This window comes from Coregonus lavaretus (assembly GCF_964263955.1).
Source record: "Coregonus lavaretus genome assembly, chromosome: 33".
In the NCBI taxonomy this organism is placed as follows: domain Eukaryota; kingdom Metazoa; phylum Chordata; class Actinopteri; order Salmoniformes; family Salmonidae; genus Coregonus; species Coregonus lavaretus.
In genome coordinates this window covers 33,155,932-33,172,538 of record NC_140020.1, presented here as the reverse complement: position 1 = coordinate 33,172,538, position 16,607 = coordinate 33,155,932, and the positions used below count along the sequence as shown (strand labels likewise).

General features: G+C 42.0%; 1 protein-coding gene across 1 annotated transcript; it reads left to right on the top strand.

Annotated features, from left to right (window-relative positions):
- Window positions 1-318: 318 nt before the first annotated feature.
- LOC311108211 (superoxide dismutase [Mn], mitochondrial) lies at window positions 319-4,931 on the top strand. Its single transcript, XM_084150833.1, has 5 exons — window positions 319-403; window positions 1,330-1,532; window positions 1,860-1,976; window positions 2,211-2,390; window positions 4,246-4,931. The coding sequence occupies exons 1-5, from the start codon at window positions 369-371 to the stop codon at window positions 4,389-4,391; spliced, it is 681 nt and encodes a 226-aa protein (XP_084006959.1). The 5' UTR covers window positions 319-368; the 3' UTR covers window positions 4,392-4,931.
- The last annotated feature ends 11,676 nt before the right edge of the window (window positions 4,932-16,607 follow it).

Genomic DNA, 16,607 nt, shown 5'->3' with positions numbered 1-16,607 from the left:
AGTTCACCTGTCAAGTTCGCTAAAAATGAGAAATGCAGCTTGGGTAAAAAAAAAGTCAAGGCCATCCGGAAGCAAAATGGGATGGTGGAACTGATATGGAACGGGGGTGAAGGTGTTCTAACTGTCCAAATGTTTTTATTTTGCCCAACGTAGCTAATCCCTTTTGCCCTAAACGTTATTGTAATTATACAGCACACATATTTTTTGCCTTGTATACGGTTTGTAGTGAAATGTGCGTGCATAAGTAAATACGTCTCTGACGCCACACCCACGTACTGATAATGGTATCTTCTAACAGTGATGTTGAATTTCAAGGGCAGTTCTACTTCTATTCTGAAAGGTGAGCTGCCCATACGGTGTGAAGAAACATGAGCATGCTAAGCAGAGTGGGTCAATTGCGCAGGTAAAACCACAAAATGCAATGAAGTTATCCATTCGGTAACAAGCCAGTACAAAGCTATGATTTATACACGAAGAAGGGCGATAACATAGAGAGATGTTGCTATTGTTACGTTTACTGTTGTTAGCTTCACGTGAGGATTGCTAGTTATAGATGTCTAGCTAGTTTGTGTTTAGTAACGTTTAGTTACCTTTAATAGCTACTAGTAGCTAGCTAGATCGTAACGTTAGCTACTCCCATATAACGATAATGTAGTGAGTGGCATTACCCAGCTTGTTACTGGCAATTCAGAAATTACTGACAGTAAAATCTCTTAGTTTAACAAGCCGTTTCTACAAGTTGATAAGCAGAAATTTGCTTATATGTGCGTTTGGCTGGCTAACAAGTATGTTTTATACTTGTAAAAGTTGTCTATTAGCGATACCCTGGCATTATTTTGACACCTGTGTTTGCCTTGTTTTGTAATAGACAGCATCATGAGGCAGGCCTTGCCCCCTTGGCTTGACAACTGAACACTCAGCTCAGGCCGCAACAGAAAACTTCTGAACTTCATAACATAGCTAACGTTCTTTTTATCTCAGCTGCCAGGACTAGAGTAAATTTCTATCTATTCTCAACACAAGTAGCTTGTTAATCTTAGACAAATGTAGCTAAGTTGTGAATGATACAGTAGACCCCCAGAAATTCAGGTCAATTGTGCAAGACTCTGAATCAGAGAGAATTTGACCCTGTGTGAACTCCCTTCCCAACTAATCCAACCTCTTCTCAGGCTGTCAGCTGGGGCCATGAGCTGCTTCTAAATTGAAGCTGGCATGCAGCAACCATTACTTGATGAGCTGGAAACAGTTTTACTGCTTATGCTTGATAACATTTCCCATGGATGGGAATGACTGATGACATTGACATATCACTATTTCCTGGGGTTTTAGGTGTGCTGCCACCCTGAGCCCAGCCCTGGGCACGGTGGCAGCCAGACAGAAGCACTCGCTCCCTGACCTGACCTATGACTATGGAGCACTGGAGCCCCACATCAACGCAGAGATCATGCAGCTCCACCACAGCAAGCACCACGCCACCTACGTTAACAACCTCAACGTCACAGAGGAAAAGTACCAGGAGGCACTGGCCAAGGGTGAGAGGAAAGCCTGCTGCTTAGGCCTTAGTAATTTACAAAAAGTGGTGATATTATGACAGACTGTTATCTCAGACAGATTCACAATAATGGCAGAGACCTAGAGGACCACCATGTGTTTCTTGTCACTGTCTTAATGTCCCAGCCTAGGAGTGCCTTGGAGTCTGTATTACATCCCATTCTTGGCTGGTTAAGGGATTGTATAGTTCCTGGATGAGGTTCCTTTTTGAACATTTAATTGAGTCATAAATGCATACCTGTCCAGTATTTACACTTGTAGTATGTAGCCAATCCCTTACCTGCATGTGTACCTGTGATGCATTTCAGGAGATGTGACAGCACAGGTTTCTCTCCAGCCTGCTCTGAGGTTTAATGGAGGAGGCCACATCAACCACACCATCTTCTGGACAAACCTCTCCCCAAACGGGGGTGGAGAACCACAGGGTGAGTAGCCACGGACACCAGGCATCTCTCACGTTGTTCGAAAGCCTCAATCATTTGGAACTATCACAGGTTTATATAATTTGTGGGAAAGTAGCAACGATAGCCTATATGTTCCACTTGCATTTTCATTTCACTCTTTCCTGAATTTGCTAAATTGTTCATATGTGCAACCCATTGGAAACTTGAATGTAATTCATCAGTCTGACCATTCTTTGTTTGTCCATCCTGTCACAGGTGAGTTGGCAGCAGCCATCAAGCGTGACTTTGGCTCCTTCCAGGCATTGAAAGACAAGATGTCTGCCGCCACTGTGGCGGTCCAGGGCTCAGGCTGGGGCTGGCTGGGCTTCGACAAGGAAAGCGGGAAGCTCCGTATCACAGCCTGCCCTAATCAAGACCCACTGCAGGGAACCACAGGTCAGTGGCTACTGGCTAGGTCCCAGTACTGTAATTTGTTATCTTGTCAATGTCTGCCTGGGGCCCAAACAAGGGTACAGTGCCAGTGAATGACATACAGTGCCTTCAGAAAGTATTCACACCCCTTGACTTTTTCCACATTTTGTTGTGTTAAGGCCTGATTTTTTAAAACAAATTAATACAAAATTAAAAGCTGAAATGTCATGAGTCAATAAGTATTCAGCCCCTTTGTTATGGCAAGCCTAAATAAGTTGAGGAGTAAAAATGTACTTAACAAGTCACATAATAAGTAGCTTGGACTCTGTGTGCAGTAATAGTGTTTACATGATTTTGAAATGACTACCTTATCTCTGTACCCCACACATACAATTATCTGTAAGGTCCCTCAGTCGAGCAGTGAATTTTAAACACAGATTCAACCACAAAGACCAGGGAGGTTTTCCAATGCCTCGCAAAGAAGGACACCTATTGGTAGATGACATTTTTTTTAAATAAAAAGCAGACATTGAATATCTCTTTGAGCATGGTGAAGTTATTAATTACACTTTGGATGGTGTATCAATACACCCAGTCAAATCAAATCAAATGTTATTTGTCACATGCGCTGAATACAACAGGTATTCACCTTACCGTGAAATGCTTACTTACAAGCCCTTAACCAACAATGCATTTCAATAAATATTTACTAAATGAACTAAAGTAAAAAAATATATATATATATATATATATATATATATATATCAAAATTTAACTACAACGATACAGCTGTCCTTCCTAACTCAGTTGTCGGAGAGGAAGGAAACCGCTCAGGGATTTCACCAAGAGGCCAATCATGACTTTAAAACAGTTACAGAGTTGAATGGCTGTGATAGGAGAACTGAGGATGGATCAACAACATTGTAGTTACTTCACAATACTAACCTAATTGACAGAGTCAAAAGAAGGAAGCCTGTACAGAATAAAAAATATTCCAAAACATGCATCCTGTTTGCAACAAGGCACTAAGGCAACAGTGCAAAGAATGTGGCAAAGCAATTCATTTTTTGTCCTGAATACAAAGTGTTATGTTTGGGCCAAATCCAATACAACACATTACTGAGTACCATACTCCATATTTTCAAGCATAGTGGTGGCTGCATCATGTTATGGGTATGCTTGTAATTGTTAAAGACTGGGGACTTTCAGGATAAAAAATAAATGGAATACAGCTATTAAGCACAGACAAAATCCTAGAGGAAAACCTGGTTCAGTCTGCTTTCTACCAGACACTGGGAAATGAATTCACCTTTCAGCAGGAATATAACCTAAAACACAAGGCCAAATCTACACTGGAGTTGCTTACCAAAAATATGGTGAAAGTTCCTGAGTGGCTGAGTTACAGTTTTGACTTAAATCTACTTTAAAATCAATGGCAAGACCTGAAAATGTTTGTGTAGCAATGATCAATTTGACAGAGCTTGAAGATTTTTTTAAAAAGAATAATGGGCAAATGTTGCACAATCCAGGTGTGGAAAGCTCTTAGGAGACTTACCCAGAAAGACACAGCTGTAATCGCTGCCAAAGGTGCTTCTACAAAGTATTGACTCAGGGGTGTGAATACTTATTTAAATTAGATATTTATATATTTTTCATTTTCAACATAGGCATGATTTCCCTTTGTTATTATGGGGTGTGTGTGTGTGTGTGTGTGTGGATAGGTGAGAATAAAAATCAATTTAATCAATTTTGAATTCAGTTTGTAACACAACAAAATGTGGAAAAAGTCAAGGGGTATGAATACTTTCTGAAGGCACTGTATGCCCAGTTATGTTACTGTTGAATTATTTTACTTAATTATTTTGTATTTTTCCCCCAGGTCTGGTCCCCCTGCTTGGTATTGATGTGTGGGAGCACGCCTACTATCTCCAGTACAAGAATGTCCGACCAGACTACGTCAAAGCCATCTGGAATGTCATCAACTGGGAGAACGTGAGCGAGCGCCTCCAGGCCGCCAAAAAGTAGACTATTCCCCCTCAGAACACACACACATGCTCTTCCTTCCTGCCCCAAACCTTACCCCTGCAGACCTTACTCCCTTAAGAGCGCACAAAATACCCTCATAACCCAAATGAAGATGGCTGCCGTAAACTGTACCATGTAGGTTTCTAGAGAGAATATTCAGTCTGTAAAGCCGTTTGTTTGTCCGAAATATACAGTGGAAATAAAAAGTCTACACACCCCTGTTAAAATGCCAGGTTTTTGTGATGTAAAAGAATGAGACAAAGATAAATCATGTCAGAACTTTTTCCACTGTTAATGTGACCTATAATGTGAACAATTCAATTGAAAAACAAACAAATCTTTGAGGGGGGAAAATGAAAAATAAAAACCTTACAATAACCTGGTTGCATAAGTGTGCACACCCTCTTATAACTGGGGATGTGGCTGTGTTCAGAATTAACCAATCACATTCAAACTCATGTTAAATAGAAGTCATTACACACCTGCCATCATTTAAAGTGACTGATTAATCACAAATAAAGTTCAGCTGTTCTAGTAGGATTTTCCTGGCATTTTCTTAGTTGCATCTCAGAGCAAAATCCATGGTCCGCAGAGGGATCTCATTGTTGAAAGATATCAGTCAGGAGAAGGGTACAAAATAATTTCCAAAGCATTACATATACCATGGAACACAGTGAAGACAGTCATCATCAAGTGGAGAAAATATGGCACAACAGAGACATTACCAAGAACTGGACGTCCCTCCAAAATCTATGAAAAGACGAGAAGAAACCTGGTCAGGGAGGCTTCCAAGAGGCCTACAGCAACATTAAAGGAACTGCAGGAATTTCTGGCAAGTACTGGCTGTGTGCTACATGTGACAACAATCTCCCGTATTCTTCATATGAATGGGGTAGGGTGGCAAGCGGAAGCCTTTTCTTACAAAGAAAAACATCCAAGCCCGGCTGAAGTTTGCAAAAACAAACAAAGTCCCCCAAAAGCACGTGGGAAAATGTGTTATGGTCTGATGAAACCAAGGTTGAACTTTTTGGCCATAATTCCTAAAGGTATGTTTGGCGCAAAAACAACACTGCACATCACCCAAAGAACACCATACCCACAGTGAAGCATGGAGGTGGCAGCATCATGCTTTGGGGCTGTTTTTCCTCAGCTGGAACCGGGGCCTTAGTCAGGGTGGAGGGAATTATGAACAGTTCCAAATACTAGGCAATTTTGGCACACAACCTTCATGCGTCCGTTAGAAAGCTGAAGAGGAAGTTCACCTTTAAGCACGACAACGACCCAAAGCACACATCCAAATCCACAAAAGCATGGCTTCACCAGAAGAAGATTAACGTTTTGGAATGGCCCAGCCAGAGCTCAGACCTGAATCCAATTGAACATCTCTGGGGTGATCTAAAGAGGGCTGTGCACAGGAGATGTCCTCGCAATCTGACAGATTTGGAGCGCTTTTGCAAAGAAGAGTGGGCAAATATTGCCACGTCAAGATGTGCCATGCTAATAGACTACTACCCCAGAATACTGAGTGCTGTAATAAAATAAGGGTGTGCACACTTATGCAACCAGGTTATTGAGTTTTCTATTTTTAATTTTTCCCCCTCAAAGATTTTAGTTTGTTTGTCAATTGAATTGTTCACGTTATAGGTCACATTAAAGGTGGAAAAAGTTCTGACATGATTTATCTTTGTCTCATTCTTTTACATCACAAAAACCTGGCATTTTAACAGGGGTGTGTAGACTTTTTATATCCACTGTAGCTAGGTTTCCATCCAATTGTCGACAGATTTTCATCCAAATATTCTAAAATCTGCATAAAAACGATGTGCATTTTCCCACTAGAGATGTTTCCTTCAAATCGACTTGTTGCAGATGAAAGGCTGTGCGTGATGACAGTACACAGAAATACCTTATGCGGTTAAATTCCCATGTACTGAATAAAAAAATACAAGTTAAATGGGTTTCCATCGCATTTAACTCTAATGATTGTTTTCTCACAAAAAAAGTGCATTATATACCAAGTGTGCCCAGTCTTGTATTGGCACATGTCCTCTAGCGCTGTGAGCGCACGTATATCTCACATTATGAGATTATTATGGACAAAAGAGCGAGAATTTTTATTTGTCAAACGGCAGACAAGCATCGATGATCATGTCACCAGAATAAGACCCTCCATTTTTCTTGGAAAGGAGCATCAAGCTCCTCATCTTGCACTATCACCACCGTGTGAAGTCATCATAATTTATTTAATCTGTAGCCTAATAAACTGCATGCTTTCCCGACGAGTCGTAGTGAGATGACCACACGTCATCGTGTGACTCAAAGTTTACTTCGATATGATTGTTATTATATCAATGTTTGCTCCTAAGTGTTTCCACCGACATTTCTCACAAGTGTTTTTTTAAACAATATTCTGTTTCCATCAGGCCTGTCATGACATTGTTTTATCCGACATGTACTTTACACGCATGAAAAGGTTGGATGGAAACCTGGTTAGAGATGCACAAATATCAGGAAAATGTGATGAGGCAAATGTTTTTGTGATATAATAAAATATATTTAATTTGAATTGTATCTGCTTTGTTGTTTTGGGTTTTTGTTTAATTAACCCCCTAAGGTTGACGTCCGCGCCCCGCGGACATCTAATAAGCATAATAATAAAAAATCCCCATCGAAATCCACCGCATCTGCCTATGTCACACTTCCGCATCTGCGGTGAAAGGTGACAGAGCTAGAGCGGTGTTTGTCAGACCATGAGACATCCCAAAAATCGGTCTTCTCACAAAATCGTCTGTAGTGTCCGAACAGTTTGGCCTACAAACTATTATGACTCCTCTATGGAAAGTTGAGACGTACTCGTCTGAAGGTCCCCCGGTACCAGCTGAAAAAATGAATGGAAGTGTAATGGAGACTGTTTAATGCCAAAAATATGGGGTTAAATACATGTTTTAAAAAAAAACTAACAAATGTTTCCTGATCTTTCTTATACCTCTCATATAGGACAGACACTTCAAAACAAACTTCCTTTCGATTGTTTTGGGGGGACTGTTGTTCCATGTAGTGAATCTGTTCTTCGTTGCTTTCGTATGGGCTAATAGCAGTAAGGCCAAAACAAAGATATTTTTTTGATACATCAAGGGCCCCCCCACACACGCCAGCTTAGACTGATGGTTAAAGGTCAGTGTCACTCATGTAAATGCAGAGTGTAAGAGCAACGTAATTAATCAGCATACACAATGTTTCTACCAAGCTGTTTGTATGTCTGCATACACATATTTCACAAGATGGCTACACTGTCCTGAGGTTCAAAGGCATGAGAGAGAAAAGCAAAAAAGAGCCGCAAATGAATACAATTTATAAAAGAATACGGAGCGCTATAGAGTATAACTAATGGTCAGTGTGGTGGAGATGCTAATTGTTTTAATTTAAACTCCGACATCCACACAGCAGGTTTGGAGAAACGACTCGTCTTCTGAAAATTCCTTCACAGTGATTTATAATAATTCTTAAGAAAGCACGCTCTGAAACTGTTTTTATATTATACTGAAGGAGAGCCTATCCAAGCCATATGGATACAATTTAACTTTTTATTAATCATAAAATATTGAATCCATAATTTCCTCATTTGATAACTCTCTGGTCTGTCACCATAACAGTAGTCAGCTAAGTTCACCTGTACAGTCAGTGCTATACTTTGAAAAGGTGACCTAGAAGATGTCATATAGGACTGGCTTGTTTTCAAAGGACAGTTTGTCTGAACTTGTCATTCTTGACTAACTGAAAAAGATCAATACATGATCACGATCATGCCCACTGTCATTTAACATTTTCACCAATAGGTGGCACTATTTGTTCTGTTTCCTCTTTTTATTGTCTTTCTAAGGAATATGAGAACTAAAGTGTATTTTCAGTGAATTAGAGATTAGAGGCTTGGTTCTTGAAAATGTGTCATGATTTATGAAGTTGGGCTGAGCTGGCTGCATATCTTTGCTGTAGCTTTGATTTGACTTTAACCCTGCTTCTAATTTAAGTTTTAGTTAGACAGCCCTTGTCTAAAATTGGATGCCACATTCACTTTTAAGTCCTTTTTTTTAAAGGCCACACCTGTTACGCTTAATTTCCTCTCATTGCTCTCACAATGCCTCTTGAGCATGACTCCAGAAGATGCTTCTCTTCTTGACATCTGTGTAGTGCACTGTGTGCAGTAGGAAACTCCATGCTGCCCTTTGAGTGGCTCCCATCTCTGTACAGATTACATAGGGCCAATGTTCCTCCATTTTCTGCATGGGCGAGCTGCCTTTGTTTTACAATCCCCTGTTTGCCTAGCTTCTGCACCGTAACCATTTATTCCATCAAAGCACAGTGGATTCCATTGAAGTGAGATATACAAGGTGCTTTGATCATGTCAACCGCTATCTTTTATATTTTCTTGGAGAGCTTAGCAAAGTATCCATCTGTGGTAATATAGCTGGTGTGTATGCATGCATGAGTGTGCGTGTGTATTCAAGAAGGAAATAAATTCTGATTTGGGGGGGAAGAAATCTATTAAGGAGAAGTTTACGGTGTCTGACAATTTCTCCCAGCTGTTTTGACTTCTGTCAGCCAATCCTCCCCTATGATAACGATTAGGACCCAGCTGGCCAATAGAGACGTCAGTTCCAAGAGCTCCGTCCACTCAATGGAGACCCTGCCCCTTCTTCCTCGTTGGTATTGTCATGTCCTCAAATTTTTTATAAACAACTAAAATGTTGACCACTTTCCCAACAAGTTAGACAACAAAGTTTGAGGGTATGACATCATCTACTTCTCTGCTATTCAAATCTGTTGTAAGAACAAATATGTGCTACGGATCTAACGATACAGCTGTTTAAGTAACTGCATTAACATTTTCCCCCAAAACGTTATCCAAACAACTGCCTTTTTGTCCACTCCCCCAATAAGTCAGACAAACCTAGAGAGTATGAAATCTTCCTCTACTTCTCTTCAAATCTGAAAGTGGAACAGGAATAACTTCTTACCAATCAAAAGGTAGAGCTTTATTAGTAATCCATCGACTGCTTTCATTAAAGATACAGTAAGTCATGTCAGAAGCTAGCAGATTCATTACTTACCAACAACCGGTGCAAATCCTAATAAAACTACATCACGTTTTGATGTTCACTTTCCTTGCTTTGTCTAACAACACTATCATGAATCGAGCAAATAAGTTTTGTGGGTCAGAGTGCAATATTTATTTAGTTTAATAGCACTAACGTTTGTAAGCATGTTTCTCACACTGGCTTTAGCCATGGCGGGAGCAGGGCCCAGATTCACAAAACCTTAATAAGAAATGTCTTCTTAACTACCATTCTTTCCTTAACTATAGATTTAAGAAGAAAGTTAAGCAAAGTTGCTATTCCTCAAAGGTTGCTATTCCTTCTTGGACATTTTCTTGCGCTATTTCTTATGTTTCTCCTGAAGCAAAACGTTAAGATATTAGATTCTTGAAAATACAGTTATTGGAAATGATCTTAATTCCAAGATAGCTAAAACCTTGTCTTAAACTCAGGGCAGTGAGAGAAAAAGCTAATAAAAGCAATTGAACATGTTTAATTCACACAAACTTAATCTGAAAGTTTCAGTATTGATTGTTTTAAACCGAAGAACATGTTTTATAACTGCAATCTCAGTAAGAAATATGCTAACATGATCACCATTGCTAGCTAGATAGCTAGCTAAAATGGTTGCCTAGCAACAAACATCTTAAGAAGATTTGTAAGAAGATATTTAAGAAGTTCGTAAGAAAATCATTAAATCTTAAGATATTGTTGAGGAATTGCACTTATTAACTTCTTAAACTTTAACTTAAGATGCTTAAGTTTTTGCCTAAGAAGTGTTTTGTGAATCTGGGCCCAGGCCTGCCAAGGCAACTTTTACCTAGCAACACGTGCCTCTGAGTGAGACAATCTCTTCATAGCGTGACAAATTCCCATGATTTGTGAATGTTTCGGACTGAACAGCTAGTGCTAAGATTTCGAATGCTTCCCCAGTCTGGACGACCTGGAACAATACATATAATATTTCTAATGCTTACTAGCTTCGTCTTCCTTCTCAGGATCGTGCCCTGTGCTCTAAATAACCCAACTGGCTTGTTTGCCTGTCTGTAAAGAGAAGGGCGGGCTGTATGTTGATCCTGCTGCTCTGATTGGACGCTGTCTCCGTTCACTCGCTTCATATTTCACCCGATCACTTCTCATCGCACTTCTTTCAGTTTTCACACGCAACAACTGTAGTTTAGACACTAACCACAACCACACACCTACTGACCACAACCACACACCTACTGACCAAAACCACACACCTACTGACGACAACTACTGACTACAACTAGTGACCACGATCACTGACCACAACCACACAACTAGTGACCACAACTACTGAACCACACAACTACTGACCACACAACTATGGACCAAAACCACACAACTACTGACCACAATCACTGACCACAACCACACAACTACTGACCAGACAGCTACTGACCACACAACTACTGAACCACACAACTACTGACCTCAACTGCTGACCACCACTTCGGACCACAACCACACAACTACTGAACCACACAACTACGGACCACACAACTAGTGACCACAATCACTGAACCACACAACTAGTGACCACAATCACTGAACCACACAACTACTGACGACAACTAGTGACCACAACTACTGAACCACACAACTACTGACGACAACTAGTGACCACAACTACTGAACCACACAACTACTGCTGACAACTACGGACCACAACTGCTGACCACAACCACGGACCACAACCACAGACCACAACCACAACTACTGACCACACAGCTACTGACCACAACCACACAACTAGTGACCACAACTACTGAACCACACAACTACTGACCTCAACTGCTGACCACAACCACACAACTACGGACCACAACCACACAACTACGGACCACAACACCACAACTACTGACCACAACTATGGACCACAACACCACAACTACGGACCACACAGCTACTGACCACAACCACACAACTAGTGACCACAACTACTGAACCACACAACTCCTGACCTCAACTGCTGACCACAACTATGGACCACAACCACACAACTAAGGACGACAACTACTGACCACAACCACACAACTAGTGACCACAACTACTGAACCACACAACTACTGACCTCAACTGCTGACCACAACCACACACCTACGGACCACAACACCACAACTACGGACCACAACACCACAACTACTGACCACAGCTACTGACCACAACCACACAATTACTGAACCACACAACACAACTAGTGACCACAATCACTGAACCACACAATCACTGACCACAACTACTGAACCCCACAATTACTGACCACAACCACACAACTAGTGACCACAACTAGTGACCACAACTACTGAACCACACAACTACTGACCTCAACTGCTGACCACAACCACACAACTACGGACAACAACCATACAACTACTGACCGCACAACCACACAACTACTGACCACAACCACACAACTACTGACCACAACTAGGGCTGTTGCAGTGACCGTATTACCGCCACACCTGCGGTCACGAGTCATGAAGGCAGTCAAATTTAGTCACGGTAATTAGGCTTCTCCAAGCTCTGATGCTGCTGATAGTCATTAGTAGCCTACCAAACTTGCTAACTGCCTGGTACTCAGCACTCTATTGTCCCTCTAATCACTCTGACATCAATGCAAATGTCATTGGAAATCTAATCAAACACTTCATGAGAGCCCATGAGCTCATGTTGCACAACATTTCTATAGGCTATGCAATTGTGCGTGAAAACAGAGTGATGGCCTCTACTAAAAAGAAGAGGATCCCATCAGCTTTCTATAGGCTAGGTCTACTATATTTATTTCTCAACTTTCCTAATATTAAGCACATTGTTTCTTTACAACAGGAGTATAGGCTGGCATGAAAATGATCCACAGGAAAAGTGTTCTCCATTCGCTATTTAAGTGCAGAGATGACATGCATTTGTTCCCACTGCCCCTGTTTCGTGACTGGTGCATGATAATGGTCCATTCTAAACAAATTTCACACATATTTAGTATGTAAAGACAAGATTAAATCAAGAATAGTCTGATGGGTGACAATATTAGCCTATAACTTGTGAATTACATATTATCACTTGTGAATGATGCCCAGCATAAGAAACTGCCTTTTCTTTTCTTGACTTTTCTATTCATAGTCACACACCTCATGTAGCCTAGCACATAGGCCTATATGTTTTGATAAGGTTTGTATCACAACTAAAGTGGCCAAATAACTTCAAATGAAGCACAATAATCCGCTTTACAAGGGGTTTAGAGCCTAACTGGCATACATAAGCAGCGCGTGAGTTTCAATTTTGGGGAAGATAATCTTCACCATAAAAATGCACCTTTATGATAAAAGCAAACATGCATAATCGCATTTCCGGTCACTTTTGATAATGGTGTTTTCCGCTAATGGAACATTCGCGCTTATAGCCTAATAGTTTATCAACATTTTAAGCTAAATGTTCTGATCTGTTTCGTCAGCCACATTGCGTAAAAAAGTTTTTTTAAATGCTAGTTGTTGTATTAATTTGGGATCTATTGCACCCCACAACTGTCCCAGACTATGTTTGGAATATTTATTTATCTCACAGAATAGAATAGGTCGACCTTTGTACTATGGGGGATAATAGATTGACATAGGCTAGTGCGTTTGCTGTTCGTTAGGCCTACTCATCTTGTTGGCTGACGAAAAGTACATTTGGACAGTTCTTCCAATATCTTCAATATGCACCTCGGAATTGCACCACATCCCGATGTGTCTGGCTTCACTTGTAGCCTGTGAGAAAGACCCGATCATGTGATTGATAGCCTTATGAGTGAGAGGCACTTCAGATTGCGCAATGACCACTGGCCGCAAAAGGCATGGATTTTTTTAGGGTGCGTTGCGGCCACAAAGTGGATGCCGCCGTGAAGTTTGAGGCATTATCAAGTGCTTGTCAAATTGTGAATGAGAGGCTAATGAAGTGTGTACAGCCTTGTACAAAAAACAAAGCAGAGCTCATGCCTTTCAAGCAACTTTTTTCAAATCATTAGTCACATCACACAGCCTTACAATGTATAAAAAATCTAAACATAAAGCCCAACGTTTGTAGAACAACTAAAGTTACATTAATAACTCTAAATTAAGCATATAGGAGTAGCTATTTCTTTGTTAACTGCTCAACACAGAATAGCCACATGTGCGCACTCCCTCAAATCGTTTGGAGAAAATATTTATTTTATTCAGCTTTGTTCAGTTGTATTCTTCATACTATAAAATAATGCTATGGAATTCTAAGCAAATCTTGTCTGCTAAATGAACTAGTGTAGCCCACAGCCATTTGGCATAGCTACATCAGGACCTACAGTGAGGGAAAACAGTATTTGATCCCCTGCTGATTTTGTACGTTTGACCACTGACAAAGACATGATCAGTCTATATTTTTAATGGTAGGTTTATTTGAACAGTGAGAGACAGAATAACAACAAAAAAATCCAGAAAAACACATGTCAAAAATGTTATAAATTGATTTGCATTTTAATGAGGGAAATAAGTATTTGACCCCTCTGCAAAACATGACTTAGTACTTGGTGGCAAAACCCTTGTTGGCAATCACAGAGGTCAGACGGTTTCAAGGCTGACGTTTGGCAACTCGAACCCTCAGCTCCCTCCACAGATTTTCTATGGGATTAAGGTCTGGAGACTGGCTAGGCCACTCCAGGACCTTAATGTGCTTCTTCTTGAGCCACTCCTTTGTTGCCTTGGCTGTGTGTTTTGGGTCATTGTCATGCTGGAATACCCATCCACGACCCATTTTCAATGCCCTGGCTGAGGGAAGGAGGTTCTCACCCAAGATTTGACGGTACATGGCGCCGTCCATTGTCCCTTTACATTTACATTTTTGTCATTTAGCAGACGCTCTTGTCCATAGTGACTTACAAATTGGTGCATTCACCTTATGATAGCCAGTGGGACAACCACTTTACAATATAATCTTTGGGTGGGGTAGGGGGAGGGTAGAAGGATTACTTTTATCCTATCCCAGGTATTCCTTAAAGAGGTGGGGTTTCAAGTGTCTCTGGAAGGTGGTGAGTGACTCCGCTGTCCTGGCGTCGTGAGGGAGCTTGTTCCACCATTGGGGTGCCAGAGCAGCGAACAGTTTTGACTGGGCTGAGCGGGAACTGTGCTTCCGCAGAGGTAGGGGGGCCAGCAGGCCAGAGGTGGATGAACGCAATGCCCTCGTTTGGGTGTAGGGACTGATCAGAGCCTGAAGGTACGGAGGTGCCGTTCCCCTCACAGCTCCGTAGGTCTTGTAGCAGATGCGGGCTTCAACTGGAAGCCAGTGGAGTGTGCGGAGGAGCAGGGTGACGTGAGAGAACTTGGGAAGGTTGAACACCAGACAGGCTGCAGCATTCTAGATGAGTTGTAGGGGTTTAATGGCACAGGCAGGGAGCCCAGCCAACAGCGAGTTGCAGTAATCAAGATGGGAGATGACAAGTGCCTGGATTAGGACCTGTGCCGCTTCCTGTATAAGGTAGGGTCGTACTCTGCGAATGTTGTAGAGCATGAACCTACAGGATCGGGTCACCGCTTTGATGTTAGCGGAGAACGACAGGGTGTTGTCCAGGGAGATGACAAGTGCCTGGATTAGGACCTGTGCCGCTTCCTGTGTAAGGTAGGGTCGTACTCTGCGAATGTTGTAGAGCATGAACCTACAGGATCGGGTCACCGCTTTGATGTTAGCGGAGAACGACAGGGTGTTTTCCAGGGTCACGCCAATGTTCTTTGCACTCTGGGAGGAGGACACAACGGAGTTGTCAACATTGATGGCAAGATCATGGAGCGGGCAGTCCTTCCCCGGGAGGAAGAGCAGCTCCGTCTTGCCGAGGTTCAGCTTGAGGTGGTGATCCGTCATCAACACTGATATGTCTGCCAGACATGCAGAGATGCGATTCGCCACCTGGTTATCAGAAGGGGGAAAGGAGAAGATTAATTGTGTGTCGTCTGCATAGCAATGATAGGAGAGACCATGTGAGGATATGACAGAGCCAAGTGACTTGGTGTATAGAGAGAATAGGAGAGGGCCTAGAACTGAGCCTTGGGGGACACCAGTGGTGAGAGCACGTGGTGCGGAGACAGATTCTCGCCACGCCACCTGGTAGGAGCGACCTGTGAGGTAGGACGAAATCCAAGAGTGAGCCGCGCCGGAGATGCCCAACTCGGAGAGGGTGGAGAGGAGGATCTGATGGTTCACAGTATACCTTTGATGCAGTGAAGTTGTTCTGTCCCCTTAGCAGAAAAACACCCCCAAAGCATAATGTTTCCACCTCCATGTTTGACGGTGGGGATGGTGTTCTTGGGGTCATAGGCAGCATTCCTCCTCCTCCAAACACGGCGAGTTGAGTTGATGCCAAAGAGCTCCAGTTTGGTCTCATCTGACCACAACACTTTCACCCAGTTCTCCTCTGAATCTGTTTATGTGCTTTCTTGAGCAGGGGGACCTTGCGGGCGCTGCAGGATTTCAGTCCTTCACGGCGTAGTGTGTTACCAATTGTTTTCTTGGTGACTATGGTCCTAGCTGCCTTGAGATCATTGACAAGATCCTCCCGTGTAGTTCTGGGCTGATTCCTCACCGTTCTCATGATCATTGCAACTCCACGAGGTGAGATCTTGCATGGAGCCCCAGGCCGAGGGAGATTGACAGTTATTTTGTGTTTCTTCCATTTGCAAATAATCGCACCAACTGTTGTCACCTTCTCACCAAGCTGCTTGGTGATGGTCTTGTAGCCCATTCCAGCCTTGTGTAGGTCTACAATCTTGTCCCTGACATCCTTGGAGAGCTCTTTGGTCTTGGCCATGGTGGAGAGTTTGGAATCTGATTGATTGATTGCTTCTGTGGACAGGTGTCTTTATACAGGTAACAAGCTGAGATTAGGAGCGCTCCCTTTAAGAGTGTGCTCCTAATCTCAGCTCGTTACCTGTATAAAATAAAAGACACCTGGGAGCCAGAAATCTTTCTGATTGAGAGGGGGTCAAATACTTATTTCCCTCATTAAAATGCAAATCAATTTATAACATTTTTGACATGCGTCTTTCTGGATTTTTGTTGTTGTTATTCTCTCTCTCACTGTTCAAATAAACCTACCATT